The 15,834-nt window shown below is 56.8% G+C and overlaps 1 protein-coding gene across 3 annotated transcripts; it reads right to left on the bottom strand.

Annotated features, from left to right (window-relative positions):
- Positions 1 to 1,531: 1,531 nt before the first annotated feature.
- On the bottom strand, positions 1,532 to 8,548 carry MATK (megakaryocyte-associated tyrosine kinase). 3 transcript variants are annotated; one of them, XM_059697155.1, is made up of 13 exons: positions 8,341 to 8,548; positions 6,974 to 7,011; positions 6,522 to 6,635; positions 6,312 to 6,427; positions 6,011 to 6,230; positions 5,476 to 5,599; positions 4,319 to 4,384; positions 3,219 to 3,318; positions 3,055 to 3,139; positions 2,881 to 2,954; positions 2,561 to 2,756; positions 2,073 to 2,159; positions 1,532 to 1,975 (listed from the first exon to the last, which is right to left on the bottom strand). In XM_059697155.1, exons 1-13 carry the CDS (start codon positions 8,390 to 8,392, stop codon positions 1,736 to 1,738), a joined length of 1,512 nt encoding a protein of 503 aa, XP_059553138.1. In that variant the 5' UTR covers positions 8,393 to 8,548; the 3' UTR covers positions 1,532 to 1,735. The 3 variants fall into 3 exon arrangements, with proteins under 3 accessions (XP_059553138.1, XP_059553140.1, XP_059553139.1); XM_059697157.1 differs by having other exon boundaries at positions 6,974 to 7,032; positions 8,269 to 8,365; XM_059697156.1 differs by lacking the exon at positions 8,341 to 8,548 and having other exon boundaries at positions 5,506 to 5,599; positions 6,974 to 7,032.
- Between the last annotated feature and the right edge of the window lie 7,286 nt (positions 8,549 to 15,834).

Raw genomic sequence — 15,834 nt, 5'->3', positions numbered from 1 at the left:
GTGGGGCTGGCAGGTAATCCCCTTATGCAGTGGTTCTCAACCTTGGCTGCACATAAGAATCACCTGGGAGTCTTTTTAAAATTCTGATTTCTGGGCCTCCTCCTCCGGAAATTCTGTTTGTCACTGATGTTGTGGCCTCACCCCATAACAAACAGAATTTCCGGAGGATGAGGCCCGGAAATCAGGATTTTAAAGACTCCCAGGTGATTCTAATGTGCAGCCAAGGCTGAGAACCGCTGCCCTAATGGCTTCATCACTTTAAAACGTTAACAAGCTGCTCGGCTCTCAGGCCCCAGTTAGCTACTTGGCCCCGCTGGGTAAGAGGCTGCAGAGGGGAGCCCTGTCAGGTGCAGGCCTTCCTTGACTTAGCAGGATGTGGCTGATGCCGTGTCAGCGTGAGGGCAGGATTAGGGCGGGGTGGGGCAGGGCCAGGGACTAGCAGCTCCTCCAGCTGGGTTAGGAAGAGGGTGTGTGTGTGTATGTGACCCAAAGGCCACTCTCTGCCTCTCCAGCCTCCCACCCTTTATTTCTCCCTCAGGAAGAATCGCTGAACCCTTTCAGGTGCTGGTGGGGAAACTGAGGCCAGAAGGTGGGCTGGGCTTCAGGGGGCACCTCAGGGGATCAGTGTAACTTTGGCCCTTTCCTGGCTCAGGTGGGGTGGTCAGCTTAGGTGAGAGGGCATACTGGGCCTAGTGTTCCGTCTCCAGCTCGGGGGGTCCTGGGGTGGGACAGCAGCCAGCCTGTCCCAAGACCCTGCCAGGCGTCCTAGAGGCTGTCTGGATGGGAATGCCGGCTGAGATGGGGTAGGTGACAGTCACAGCAATAACTGAGCACCAGCTGTGTGCACTCAGCCCTCACTTTCTCCCCACTCTGGGTCCTCACAACACCTGCCCCCCCCCCCCCAAGATGCCTGATCATAGGTGGGGCCCAGGTAGGGGACCAACCCGCCCCCTCCCCAGTTGGCCTGCTGGGGCCACACAGCTAAGGGGCACATCAAGATATGAACCTGGGGCGCAAGCCCAGGGCCCAGCCCCCGTCACCAGAGAGGGCAGGGCGGGGAGGGCCTCTGGACAGGCTGCTCAGCTGGGTTTTCTTGAGTCTCCAGGTCACTGGGTCAGACTGTTGGGCTGCGACAGCTGGAGGAAGTGGGTGGTCACACCGGAGCATTCCCGGGGGACACAGCCACAGTGGCTCCTATATACCTGCTCCGGGGGCAAGTCTCCCATGATCCTTGGAGCCTGAGACCCTGAGGGCTGAATACGGCACCCACAGATGGACCATAGTGGGGACCTGTGGGTGATGGCAAGTGGGTCCACGGGGAGGCTGTGACCTCTGGCCTGGAGAGTCTCCTGGCTCCGTCCCAGGGGTCTGTGTCCCCACAGTGGCTGCCAGTGGGTCATAGCTGGGCAGACCCCTCAGTGGGCAGACGACTGGCAGGTGGACTGTCCTGAGCTGAGTGATGGGGGGCAGTGTGGGCCCCCTGGGCTGAGAAGACGTTGGGGGTTGCAGAGAGAGACTCAGAGGCCCACAGTTCTTGGAACCAGTCTTTATCGAGGCACCAATCCTTCTCCTGGTCTTGGTATCCAGGGGCTGCCCCAAGCCCCCCACAAGGGCCTGCTTCTGTGCTGTGAGCCAGGTGGGCGGCTTGCTGGCCCAAGCCTCCTGAGGCCCGGCCGGTGTCCCCACCCTGAGCCCCCCACTCTGTCCTCTGGGGCCATGGCCCCACCAGGCAGGGTCAAGGCTCTTGGCTGCGGGGCAAGGTGGAGCCATCAGTGTCCTGTCCTTCAACATGGCCAGTGGCGCCCGCGCTGCGCAGCTCCCGGGCCAGCTTCTCGGCCAGTTTTCGGAAGGTTGGCCGGCGGGTAGGCTCCGCCTCCCAGCAGCTGTTCATGAGGGTGTGGACAGGGCCTGGGCAGCCCTCAGGGGGCTCCATGCGGTACCCCTTCTCCACAGCCTCTGTCACCTCCTTCAGCGACTGTGGGCAGAGGGCACAGCAGTGTGGGCTGGGGTTCAGGGCTGTGGCCCCAGACCCACATGGAACCCAGTGCCTCCCCCACCCAGGCCATGCTCACCATCTTGGGGTATGGAGCCCGGCCATATGAGAAGACCTCCCATAGCAGCACCCCGAAACTCCAGACATCGGACTTGCTGGAGAATTTCTGTGGGGTCCAAGACCAGGGTGAGGAGGGACCCTTCAAGGTTTCCGCTCCAGTCCCCGATTCTTCCAGGAAGTCCCCCTGGGTTGGCCTGCACTCTCTGGTCTCTTCCTAACAGACTCCATTCCCTGAGTCCTTGCCCCTTTGACCAAGTGCAGCTCAGGTGTGGTGCAGGGAGGGGCTGGTTCTTTGCCCTCAGCACTGAGCCCAGGAATGGGGAAACAGGCCCAGACAGGGTCACACACAGGAGAGACCAGATGGAAACTAAAAAGAACAGCGATGGACCACGTACTCACTGGGGAGGCAGAGTCATTTGCCTTGGAGGTTCAGAGGCCAAGACACGTGCCCAGGGTCACACTGTGGAGCTGGGGCTCCCAGGTCCCTGGGGACAGAGGGGCGCTCACCCCATGTTTGAGTGCCTCAGGCGCTGTCCACTTGACGGGCAGTCGGCTGGAGTCCAGCCCCTTCCTCTCAGCCTTGACCAGGCCAAAGTCGCTGACCTTGGCCACCAGGTCCTCAGAGATGAGGATGTTGCGGGCAGCAAGGTCTCGATGCACGAGCTTCTTGCTCTCCAGGTACTCCATGCCCTCGGCCACGTGCCTGGGGGGGGGGGGGGGCACAGGGGCTCCAGTGAGCAGGTCAAGCACCCCCGAGGCCAGGCTCCTTCCTGCGTTTCTCCTTGGCCTTGGAAAGCCCCTTTCCCACCCACCGGGGCCCCACTCACAGGGAGAACTGCAGGAGCTGGGGGGTGTTCACAAGGGCCCGGCCCCGAGTTCGTAGAAAGTTCACCAGGTTGCCCTGGGGTGGAGGGGAGGGAGACACGGGGCTCGGCTTCGAGGCTTCTTGGTGCCTCTCCAAGTCCCGCCTGCACCCCGCCTGCATCTCCGCCCCGCCGTACCTTGCTCACGTGCTCCATGACGATGTAGAGTCCCTGGTGCAGGATCACGCCCAGCAGACGCACCAGGTTCTTATGCTGCATCTTCCTGTGGGGAGACAGGAGAGGGGGTGAAGGCGCGGCTGGAACCCCCACCCCCGGGTGCCTAACCCCCACCGGGGACTCACGTCATGACTGCTGTCTCATCCAGGAAGGCCTGGGCTGTCACATCGCACTTGATGTTCTTCACGGCCACCTTCTGGCCCAGGTACTCGCCCTGCAGGACGGCTGGGGTGGGACGGAGACGGACAAAGGGACACACCCACTCACATTGACCCCCATGTGCACCAACACAGCTCAGGCCCCAGGTCTGGAAACACCCTCGGCAGTACCAGCTCCGAACCCCGAAACCCTGAGCAAAGAGGATCTAGGGGTCTGCAAACTCTGTCCCGAGGGCCTAATCCAGTCCCATCGTGTGTTTTTCAAGGCCCATGAGCTCAGAATGCTTTTTACATTCTTGTTTGTTTGCTTTTATATTCTCAAATAGTTCAAAAAAGTGTTATTCCATGACACATGAAAATTATCGGGGGGAAAATTCAGTGTCTACAAATAAAGTTTTATTGGCACACAGCCACTCCTGTTGGTTTACCTATCATCTGGGGCGGCTTTCCTGCTACAAATGCAGAGCTGAGCAGATGTGACAGACTGGCCTGCACTTCAGCCCTTTACAGAGAAAGTCCATAGGTCCCTGACCTAAGCCCTAGAACAGTGACGGCGAACCTTTTGAGCTCGGCGTGTCAGCATTTTGAAAAACCATAACTTAACTCTGGTTCCATGTCACATACAGAAATTTTTTGATATTTGCAACCATAGTAAAACAAAGACTTATATTTTCGATATTTATTTTATATATTTAAATGCCATTTAACAAAAATCAACCAAAAAAATGAGTTCGCGTGTCACCTCTGACACGCGTGTCATAGGTTTGCCATCACTGCCCTGGAACCTTCCAGAATAATCACTTCAGGGAATGGCATTCCAAGCACAGGACCAGCATGTGCACGAGGCGGAGGTGCGAGGGACTCGCACTCGCTGGGTGTCTGCCTGAGTATTTACTTCACAACAGCTGTTGTCAGCCCCTTCCACAGAGGAGGAAAGAGACTGAGAGGAGTGGTTTGTCTTCAGCTGCCCAGCAAGTAGGTATAAAATCTGGGTGTGAATTCATGTCTGTGACTCCAAAACGTGAACCCCCACCTTCCTTCAGCTCGCCAGGCCGCGCCCTACTCACCGCCAAACTCCCCCTCTCCGATTTGCGCTCCCAAGGTCAAATACTGCAGGTCCAGTAACCAGCCAGCTGTGGGGCCAAGACCCGGTCAGAGAGATAACAGGCTTCCCCAGCCCCTCCCCTCGGGGGCGCCACCTGGGAGACCAGATGGTGTCCCCCACAGCACCCAGCCGTGGGCACACATTTGGGTGGCTGCTATTCCCAGGAATGGTCCAAAGGGCATGGCTGACACACCCCACTCCTGATACCAGTTCTGTGGTCAAAGGCAACAGAGCCTACCCTTCAGGGCTGCCCGTCTCTCCTACCTGGAGACTGTGTCCCTTTAAATACCACAAGGGCTGGTCCCTTTACGGTCCTTAACCTCTGGCCTCCCAGGGACACACACACAGAGCAAAAATGCAATAGACACGGAGAACAGTAAGGCTTCTGGAATCTTAGAAAGATTCCTGTGCTCTAAGTCATAATCCGTGCTCTGGCCTCCCTGACCTCTTGTCTCAGGCCAGTGCTCTCCTCTAATGAGGCCTCCTCCCCACCCAAATCAGGAGCCCTTAGGCACGATCAGGCGTGGCGACACCACCCTCCGCCCGCGTGCCACCCCCAAGAGTTCCCCAGGAGAAATACATGCTCCCAAGGAGACAGCCATGATCATGAGGTTCAAAAGACGAGGGGTGGCTGTAGTTGGGGGCCTTTGCTTTGGGACTTGGGTATTGATGATTTCACTACACAGAAGCTGGAAAAGCATTTCAGCTGAAGGGAACAGAATGCACAACAGCACGGAGGCATGAGAGGAAATGAGTCACAACCAAGAGGGCTTGTGAATGGAGGAGGAGCCCTGTAGATGAAGTAGGAAAGGCTCAGCCACAAGGGAAGGTTCTGGAAGGCGGTGGAGCTGCAGGGCCTCCCGCCTTTAAGCAGGGGAGCGATGTGGGTGGGCTTGCAGGTAGAAAGTTGCCTTTGGGACCAGAGGGGCAGGGGGCAGGAGGAAGGGGGACTGCCCCCCTGGAAGGAGGTGGTCTGAAGGGAGGCTCTGAGAGGCCAGGAGGGAGCATGAGGGGAATGTGGGAGGGCAGGTGGGTTGAGGTTTGGGCCAGGTTTCTGACTCAAGTGACAGGACAGATGATGGGGACGTGGGAGAAGCAGCAGATGTGGAAACCCACTCCAACATGGGCAGAGAGGGCGCAGGCCCCTACCCTTGGCCAGCTCTTCCTCCGCCGATTTAGCCCCCTGCTTCCTCTTGGGTTTCACGAGTTTCGTGCAGATGGCCCCCTTGTCCTTGCTGTAATGCTGCAGGGTGGGGTGGGGCAGAGGTGGTTGTGAGTCCAACCCCAGGGACCAGCATGTGCCAAGGGGCATCCCTCATCCTGTTCCCTTCCTGGGGGTGGGCTCTGGGTAGGGTGGGCCTGAGCCGATGAGGAGAGGTGTTTGGTTCCCACATGATGTGTTGGGCTGGTTTCCATGGGGATAGGAAAGATGCAAGCTAGCGGGGAGGGGAGGATGGCAGGGGTGTCTCTGGAGGAGCCACCCAGTCCCTGGAAGTGGAACTCAGAGAGCTCAGACCACCTATATGGCTGGTGGTCCATGAGGACCAGCTCCTTCTTGCACTGGGGAGCATGTGGCTCCGGGGGTCCCCATGTCCATCCAGCTGCTGGGATGGGGCAGGGCCTGGGGAACACGCGACTCCTGTCCGAGCTGCACCTCTACCATATCCATGAGGTTGCAAAAGCAGATGGTCTCGTCGATGGTCAGGTGGCCATCACGGTGCAGGACGCGGTAGTGGATGACGTCGCGGTGGAAGCTCACGCACAGCACGTAGTCCCCGGGATGCCGCACCGACTCCCGCACCAAGAACAGCCCATCCTCGGGCGGCTGCAGCAGCTGCACCGCCTCCTGGCCCGAGATCTTCCCGTGGAACCACCTGCAGTGGCAGGAGGGCGGGTTGGGCCGGGCGGGCCGGGCCCTCTGGATCCCTCATCCCTGGGCCAACCCCACCACTCACGGCATGAGGCTGAGCTTGGGGTCCGCGGAGAGGGCCTCACGCTCCCGCAGCGCACCCGCCGCCAGCAGCCCCTCCTGCCCGCTGGCGTGGTGCTTGGCTCGGTACCAGCTCTTGCTCTGCCAGGGAGGGAGGCAGGGGTCGGTATCGGGGGGGGAGCATGGGGGGGTTCCTGACTGAGACCCATCTCCAGGCCCTCTGGCCGCGGCTCACCTCACAAGCCTCCAGGATGGTGACCATGTCGCCCTTGTGGAAGGCCAGCTCTCCAGGCTTCGGGCGCGTGTGCTCACACTTGGTGATGCATTGGGTGCCTGGGGCCCAGCGCCTCTGGGTGGGAGGCACAGGGAAGAGAGCCAAGGTGACATGAAGGAGATGCCCCAGGGAGAGGAAGATGGGATTGAGAGCGGAGAGAGAGGGAGAAGAGGAGACAAGACAGGGGAGCAGCCAGCAGAGATATATTAGTCACAAACAGAGGGCACCCAGGACAGGTCAGGAAGAAAAGGTGAAGGAAATGCAACACCAAAAGACAGAAAAGCCGGAAGACATCAGCTAAAGGGGGCGTGGGTCAGAGTACATCCTCCCACCCCATGGAGTTGAGGGCCTGTGGACGTGGACTGAGCTGAGCAAGGGCCAGGGATACAGGCATCCAGGTTGGGGGTACTCACTGTGGGCATCCTGACTGAGATGGGCCGGACTGCCGGGCCTGGAGAAAGCCAGGGTTCGCCTGGAGAGGGGGCAGAGACCAGCTGGGGGGCAGATGCAAGCCAGGCTGGGGCTCGGGGGCCATCACTACCACTGCCAGCCAGGCCGGGTGGAGGCAACAGCCAGAGGCATGGGGGTCGGGGAGTTATAAATACTGGTTCTCCAGGCCCCTCTGGGAAGGTGGTCTTTACGGAGGGTCGTTCCTTAGCTGAGTCAAAGCCATTAAACATCAGTGACGAAATCGGGGAGCCTAGCCCTACCATTGTTCCCAAAGGAAACTGAGGACCAGCATGGGCACAGAGCAAGTGGCCACAGGCTGGGGAGGAGGGACACGCCTGGTTCAGGCCCCCGCAGCCCACAGGCGCCTGGGGAGCTCAGTGCCACCTCATCACGCCTGGTTCTTCCTCTTTTCTGGAAGAGCAGGGCAGGGAAATATGGAATGATTCAAGGTCATTGCCAAGAAACTCTGACCCTACAGTGGGACAGTGCAGCCCTGCTGAGCTCCTGGGGCTGGCCAGCTGGACCTCTCTACTCCCTCTACCCCACCCCAGTCCCTCATTGCTGCTTGGGTGAGGATCTTCCCACCCCATCGACCCCACCACAGGTGGCTGGGCCCGTGGGGCGGGTTCCAGGGTAAGTCTCTGCTCCTCCAGTGTGCAACCCGTAAATACCCAGCCCTACATGTACTCACACACATACTGATCCATGTACACACAAGCACACAGAGAAACACACCAGGCTTGGACACAGGTGGACACAGGTACCCACAGGCCCGCAGGTACGCAAGCAAGGGCACGTCCCCCCTAGAGACAGGTGTACACACGCGTCTACAAATGTGTACACACACACACACACACACAGGTGCTCAGACATCTGGAAACGTATCTGTGTCTCCCTCCCGCCCCTCCCCACCCCCAAACACACACACTTGAACACCTGGGCGCCACACGTTGGGCCACCCGGACAGAGCTACACGCAAGGCCGTGCACACGCATCTGTCACACGCGCACATCCCTCCACGTGGACGCGCGGATACACACACCAGGGGCTCCCAGACGCGCACCCCCTACACCCAGGAAAATACCCTGCACCCGCCCCGGATCGCCTCTGACCACCGCCGCCCCAGCCTCGACCCGCCGCGCGCCCCGGACGCGCACACTCGTGCGCACACCGCACCGGTCCCCGGGGTGCACGCCCAGGCCTCCGGGAGCCCTCCATACGCCCGCGGTCTCACCCCACATCCCCGCCGCCCGCTCACCTGCTCAGAGGGAGTCTCCGGGCCGCGCCCCGCCCCCGCCCCCACGAAGGCCCCGGCGCCCTGGCTGCGCACCCCCAGGCGGCCCTGGCAGCACAACTTGGAACAAGTTCCTCCGTTTCCTCATTTTGGGCGGGGTGAGGTGGGCTGGGGTGGGGGGAGCCGGAGACTGCGGCCTGGGCGGCCCCCGCGGGTCCTAGCGCCGGCCGGTCGTCCTACGCTCGGCTCCGCGCGCCGCCGGCGGCCCCTCCCGCTGGCCCGGGCGGGGACTGGAGGCGGCCGCCCGCTCCACACCGCTTCCTGGCCTGAAGCCGCGGGGCGCGCACCTCCCCTCCCACCCCGCCCCCATCCCGGAAGGCACAGGCCTTGGAGCTTGGAGCAGGTGCCGCAGCGCGCGCCCGGGAAGGGGGTGCGTGAGTGAGCTGCGTGTCCGGGAGGTAAGCAACTCCGCGACTCCAACGCCCTCCGTCACCTCTTCCGCCTGCGGAGGCCCCTTGAATGAATTACCTGTCGTTGTAAAGGGCTGCTGGTGCCTGGTGCAGAGACAGCGCTCCAAATATGTCCACCGCTATACCGCGATGGTCGTCATCATCATTAAGGGAACATTGGAGCCAGAGGGAAGGATACCCTGCGGCTCAGAGGCCGCAGGTGGAGCAGCCCCGCTTTGGAGAATCACGGAGGGGCCTGAGGGGCCAACCCGCTGTGCCGGAGGCAGGACTGCCCCTGCCCCTGCCCCGGCCTCCACTTCTCCCTCTGCGGGGCCAGGCAGCACTGACCGCCCTCTCACAGGACAGCTGGACGAGCCCTGGATGACCCTGCACCGCGCCTGGCCCCCCTTACCGCTCCTTCTACTGCAGGGGTCCACTTGGAAGAAGCTAATCTTGGGAGAGCGATGAACCAAGATTCCCAGATAACCTGGTCCCCTATTTAACCTTGTTACTCCCAAAGGCGTAGTGCGGTGGTTCTCCACCTTGGCTGCACATTAGAATCACCTGGGAATCTTTTTGAACTCCATTCCCAGGTGATTCTAATGTGCAGCCAAGGTGGAGAACCACTGGCTCAGTGGCTATGCCTCCAAGGCGTCATGGGGTTTCTGGGAATAGTGGACCGCCGCTGAGAGTCACAGAACATCCATGTGATGGAATATTATGCACAAAAACTAGGAAACTATTAAGGTGCTAAAATCTACCATTGTTGAAAACCACCAGCACCAGGATGTGACAGTGCAAACGGCAGGATCCCGTTTATGTCATACAGGAGAGGAAAGTTCCAGAAGGGACCCTCCACTGGCAACAGGGTTATCCTCAGCGAGGGAAGTGGGCAGGAGGAGAGGGTCGGGGAGGGCCGCTCCTGCCCGGTGGTGTAATTTATTCGCGGTGGTAGTGTTTGCACAGAGGAGCCTCTGAGAACAGTCCTGCTAAGCAGGGCTCCCGGCTCCACAGATCCCGCGGTGGGATAGTTCCCGGGTCCGCCCGCACCCACCCCCTGCCTCCCAGCCACCAGCACAGGGCTGGGATCCTGCAGCTGGCATTCTGCCAGGTGATGAAGACCCACCATATAAGGCAAACCATCATCACTTGCCAGAAATAGAAATGCAACATCAAAATAGCCAAAGCAGAAACCGACAGCATCATTAGATTCTCACCAGAGACTGCTGCTGCGGCCCCAGGCCCCACGGGGGAGGCCTGCCTTCCCTTTGCTCGGCAAGGACAGCATCCAGGATGTTAAGATGCCCTGGCACCCCTGGAGACTTTCTCCTTGGCACAGTCAGAGAGACAGGAAGAGTATCTGACCCGGCTGCCCTTCTCCCTCTGTGAGTGGATACTTAGTGTCTGAGTAATACCTACACCCTCCCCAGGACCCTCAGGGGTCCTTGTCCCATGGTCAGAGGAAGCAAAAGTGTTGAGACAGGGGAAGGATAGACTTAAGGAGACAGTGTCAGGTGCCAAATCTCCTAGGGCTGGCCCAGGGTACAGGGAGCCCCCCAAGGTGTGGACAGGGGCACTGAGCTGTGCCTAACTCTAAGGGTATAAATTTGAGTCCATAGTTTATTTAGGTCAGAACTATTGAAGGGGTGAGCTCCCCATCCCTGGAGGCATCCAAGAATTGGCCACGTTGAATTCCAAAGACGATGGGTCTTCCAATCCCCGGACATGGCAACGCCAGTGTCTCCTGCCTGTTGCCGAGAGCTGGGGGACTCCCCTCCCTTACACCTGCCTGAAGCCCGCTGGTAGCCTCATCCTCGGATCCGACACCGGAATCTCCCAGTCCCAGGCTCTTCACCCTCCATATTTTAATCCTGTCAATTTGATTCCCCAGGCCACCCGTCTGGTGCTGGCTGGTGATACAGCAGCTCCTCCCTGGTTTTCGGCTGCCTCTAGTTTTCCTCCTTGCCACCATTCACCTTCCATTCTATCACCAAGGGAGGAAGATGGGACTGTGGCCCTTCCCTGCTTTAAATTCTTCCGTAGCTTCTGCTGCCCGCGGGACTGAGCCTAAAACAGTCTGGCATTCAGGGCTCTTCATGTTTGGCCTCCGGCTACCTCTCTGGACTTGTCTGTTTCTGCTCCCACCAAACACCCAACAGTCTGAAAACTACAGGAATTTGCATACTTTTGCACTGCTGTCCTCTGCCTGGAATGCACTTCCCCCACCCAGCTGGCATCTCCATCTCATCCTTCCATGCTCATCTCAACTGGCACCATTTTGATGAAGCCTTTTCAGACTCACCCCCCACCCCACACCCACGCCTTTCTGAGAGTAAGACCTCACTTCTGTGCCTGAAAGGACCCCTCCCTGGAGGTCCTAGCTGCCTCCTCTCGCTGTGTGATGGGCATGGGCCTGGCCTGGTGACTGAGCCCATCAGCCTGCCTGAGGAGGAGCCAGCCTGGAGGAAGCAGGTCCTAGAGGCAGAGCGAGACGGCATCTCACAGGGAGAATTCAAGTCCCTGGACTCGGCCACACCTGGAGTGCATTCTGTGCCTCGGGTAGGAAGCAAGCGTTTGCTTTTTGGTTGCTCAGGAGGGCATTCCTGCCACTTGCAACCGAATGAATGGCTAATACTGGAAATGGGGCCAGCAGCTCTACAGAGTACCTCACCCCGCCGACCCTTCCATCTCTCCGGTGGCTCCGTAGGGCTGCCAGGGTCTGATAGACCATGTATCTTACTTGTTCATCTTGTTTACTGACTGCATCCTTTCTAGAACATCAGCTCCCCGGGGCAAAGTCCTCGGGCAGGGCCTTTGGACGGTTCACTGCTGTGACTTCAGTACCTGGCACATAGTAGGTGCTCAGAACATATTTTTTAAGCCAATGAATATTGGGGAGGGGAGAGGATGAGCAGTGCCTGTCACCTGTGAGGCGAGCACTCCCGTACGATGGGAAAGCTGACGCTTAGAGAGTGCTGAGCTTGACCTTAGGTCACAGGAAATGGTAGACGGGGCTTTGGACTCAGCCTGTCCGGCTCCCGGGCTCACCTGCTGGTATACCGCAGTGTGGGGCACATGATAGACCCCGAGGAGAATGTGTCCATGATTATGCTTTCTGGATTTGGAGGGCAGGCGCGGTAGGGCAGCTGCAGCCAGATGTGGGGACGGCTGAGCTGGTGGTGTGGCCCCTGCAGATCCGCAGCTGGAGCATGAGGCCAGATCAGACCGTCCCAATTAGCTCATCTTTAAATTTAGCTTTCCCCTCCCTGCGGGGGACTCAGGGATTCAGCGGAGGAATCTGCTCTTTCGAGGAAAAATGCTGTATCCCTTGCTTTGCACCCAGACCGTGGTCGGCTGGATCATTCTTGACTGGCGGAACGAAGAGCCCCTCCAGGAAACCTGCTTTGGGGTGCCAGAGGCGATCCACCTTTGATGGGGGAGGCGGCCTGCGCAGCCCCCACATCCCTCACCCTGTCTCCCTATGCTGCAGGTGGAGCCAGGCACATCATTTCCCTGCCACGCTTGAAGGTTTGCGCTGTGTGAACTGGGTCCAGGTCACTTCCCAAGGCACTCACAGTGACCACCCATCATTCAAGACTAAACCACTGCCCGTCACCCTGTCTCACTTTGTCTTGTCCATAGCCCTCCTGCCTCGCCTCGCTCCCCTTGACAGATATACACTCCGTGAGCGAGGGCAGAGACAGCTCTGGCCTGGGCAATCATTTATCTCTGGAGCCTGGCACACAGTAGGCCCTCACAGAACAAATAAATAGAATCACATGAAAGAATAAAGACCCAGGAAGAAGAGCAGGGGATCCATACAGTACCACAAGGCAAGACGCATCTGTCGGAGGACTTTTCCCTATGTCCCTGCTTCAGGATTCCTCCTTGATCCTCTCCATCCTCTGTCCCCCAACCTTCATCCTCTAACTCAGTGGTTCTCAACATTCCTAATGCCGAGACCCTTTATTACAGTTCTTCATGTTATGGTGACCCCCAATTTCATTGTTACAAATTGAACATAATTAAAACATAGGAATTAATCACAAAAACAATATGTAATTATAGATGTGTTTTCCGATGGTCTTAGGCGACCCCTGTGAAAGGGTCATTCGACCCCCAAAGGGGTCGTGACCCACAGGTTGAGAACCGCTGCCCTAACTGAAGAGTTGGCTAACTGTCTCTGTAAAGGGCCTCATGACCTCTTGCTGGACTACTCAACTCTGCTTTTGTAGCGCAAAAGCCTCCATTAATAACATGTATGTGAACAGGCATGACTGTTCCAATAAAACTTTATTTATGGAAGGCTGAAATTTGAACTTCATATACTTTTCACATGCCATGCAATATTATGGCGATTTTCTTCAGCCACTGAAAAATGTGAAGACGCATTTTTAGCTCATGGATGCATAGAAACAGACAGTGGTGGTGGGCTGGAGTTGCTCCCCTCCAGTCTCTGTCTTTATTTTCTTATAAATAGGCACATTTTAGAATTTATTTGACCTTGTAGGTGTACTTCTTAACCGAAATGTGTGGATATGCATGGCATGCGGTAAGCTCTCAAGTGCCCCCCTAACTATATAAAGCTAGCTGACTCGGCGATGAGCCCCTCAAGGGTACGTATGTTTTCTTCTCATCAGAATCACTAGCAGCAATATTTGTAGTGTTCTGCTGTATGCTTACAACTGTGCTAAGCTTATAAAACTGTTTTAAACAAAGCATGTGTGTCCCACTCCCGGAGGGCTGCCATTAGCACTTCTATTGGCTGCTTCTCTGGTCTTTGCTTCCATATTTCAAAATAATGTTTTACATATCTTTTTCTTAAATATTTTTATTTATTTCAGTAAGGAAGGGAGGGGGAGAGACAGGCAGAAACATCAATGAATGAGAAAGAATCATTGATGGGCAGCCTCCCGCAAGCCCCCCGCTGTGGATCGAGTCTGTAACCCAGGCATCTGCCCTGACCAGGAATTGAACCGTGACCTCCTGGTTCATCATAAGTTGACGCCCAGCCACTGACCCATGCCAGCTGGGCCATATCTCTTGATTTATCAGTTGGACATTGTCCTTTGACTTCCTACTCCTGGAGATAGAGACTTAGCTCTCTTATGCATATTGCTTTCACAATCATTTTACCACAATTCTTGGATAACTGAACATTTAGTGCTATGTTGGTATATGTAAGTAGACTTGGAACAATGAACACCAAGAACACTTTTATTTTCTAGGATTTGGTGTGTGTGTGTGTCGGGGGGTTTTCTGGAGCTAGCGATCGCCTTTGTTTTGTGTGCCTGTGACTCTCCTCCCCAGCCTCTCCAATGGAACTAACGTCTCTGCTCAGGGCTGGCTATGCCCAGTGTGGTCCTGGCCTCTCTCTCCTGCAGGATTTAGAGATTCCCGGGACGTAGCACCGATTTCTTGAGTCCAGGTCCCTGTTTCTTGGTTCGTGCCCTTGTCTTAAGAACGTGCACCCACCGCACCTGGGCATTTCCAGACAGCGTTTCCTTCCACTTTCCTGGGAGATCGGTGGTTTGGCTGAGGACAGTGTCCTGGGCGGTGAATTCCTCTTGCCCCATGGCTTCCCGCTTCCAGTCTTGGGCCGTTAGCTGCCTGCTTCCTCATCCTGTGCTTCACACGGTGGTGGGTGTATTTTTTCTCTCTCTGAAAGCTTGTGGGATCTTCTTATTCTCCACATCCTGCACGTCTACAGTGTGGTTTGGTTGGGGTCTATTTCACTTGTTGTGCTGGACTTTCAGTGGACTCTGTTGTGTCTTCCACTCCTCGTAACTTTCTTTTTTTAAAAAAAAATATTTTTATTGATTTTTAGAGAGAGGAAGGGAGAGGGATAGAGAGATAGAAAAGTCAGGGAGAGAGGAACATCTTCAATCGGCTGCCCCCTGCACGCACCTCCACCAGGGATCCAGCCCGCAACCCAGGCGTGTACCCTGACCGGGAATCGAACTGGCCACCTTCTGGCTCCTGGTTGAGGCTCAACTGCTGAGCCTCGCTGGCTGGGCCCCTAGTAACTTTCTTAAAGGGCATCACTGGTGGTTCCTTCCACTTCACTTCATTTTCTCTGTTTTCTCTTTGTGGAAGTCTCCTTTGTCACATATGGGACTTCCTGGATTGATCTATTTTCTTTTGTTTTTTTAAAAATATTTTTTATTTCAAAGAGGAAAGGAGAGGGAGAGATAGAAACATCAATGATGAGAGAGAATCATTGATAGGCTGCCTCTTGCATGCCCCCTGCTGGGGATCGAGCCCACACCCAGCACGTGCCAAACCGTGACCTCCTGGTTCATAGGTCGATGCTCTACTGAGCCACACTGGCTGGGCTAATTTTCTTGTCTACATTTTCCCCCTTTTTGTCTTCTCATTCTACTCTTTCATCCAACCCCTTTGTTGACATTTTAATTTTGATTCGCAGGTTTCTAATTTCCAAGGGCTCCTGGTTCTTTGAGTTTCTTTTCAAAAGGCAAACGGAAACTTGTTTCCTGGCTTCTGTCTTCTCTAAGCTCTCCGAGGATCACACACACAAGGGCTTTTCTGGAACTGCTTTTTTGTTCTTTATCTCTTTCCTCCAAGTCCCCCCCGCCCCCCCCCCCCCCCCCCCGTCTTTGGGTTCTAGTCTCTTCTTCGTTGGCTGGCATTTATGAGGGGCGTGCCACAGAGCCGACAGGAAGCTCCTTACCATGGGGGTGGCTTCCCTCTGGGTGATGATGGGAGATGGGAGGACTGGCCCCTGTAGGGGACCCCCCAAATGTCGGTCACATCTGCAGAGTTTTCTCATGGCCTGACAGCCATCGTTCTAGAAGCTGAGACAGGGAAGGCCTTTGGGGTCACTGTTCCATATGTGACTTCTCCCTTTAATCGCTGGTTTTCACCCACATACCTGCCCTCTACCATGCCCGTGTTCTGAGGCTGAGCCTTTCTATGCAGCAAGAGTTAAGCATGCATTTTATGACTGAGTTCTCCCCACAGCCCTGCAAGTCTCAAGGAGGTGAAGTGAGCCGTCCTGGCACCCCTCAGCTAAGACATTAAAGGGCCACCTGGGACCAGGGCCCGGAGGCACCCTCAGTGCATGGAGTGACAACTTTTGGTTCATCTTTGGTTTCTTCCAAGGAAGGTGGTGTTTGCGGAC

This window comes from Myotis daubentonii, chromosome 5 (assembly GCF_963259705.1).
Source record: "Myotis daubentonii chromosome 5, mMyoDau2.1, whole genome shotgun sequence".
Taxonomy (NCBI): Eukaryota; Metazoa; Chordata; class Mammalia; order Chiroptera; family Vespertilionidae; genus Myotis; species Myotis daubentonii.
This window is presented reverse-complemented; position numbering and strand designations above follow the sequence as displayed.

Coding starts and splice junctions, on each gene's coding strand:
- MATK (XM_059697155.1), bottom strand. CDS start 8,392: ATGAGGAAACGGAGGAACTTGTTCCAAGTTGTGCTGCCAGGGCCGCCT. Junction 6,231..6,311: donor CCCAAGCTCAGCCTCATGCC/GTGAGTGGTGGG, acceptor CTGCCACTGCAG/GTGGTTCCACGGGAAGATCT. Junction 3,319..4,318: donor CGGAGAGGGGGAGTTTGGCG/GTGAGTAGGGCG, acceptor GTCCCACCCCAG/CCGTCCTGCAGGGCGAGTAC.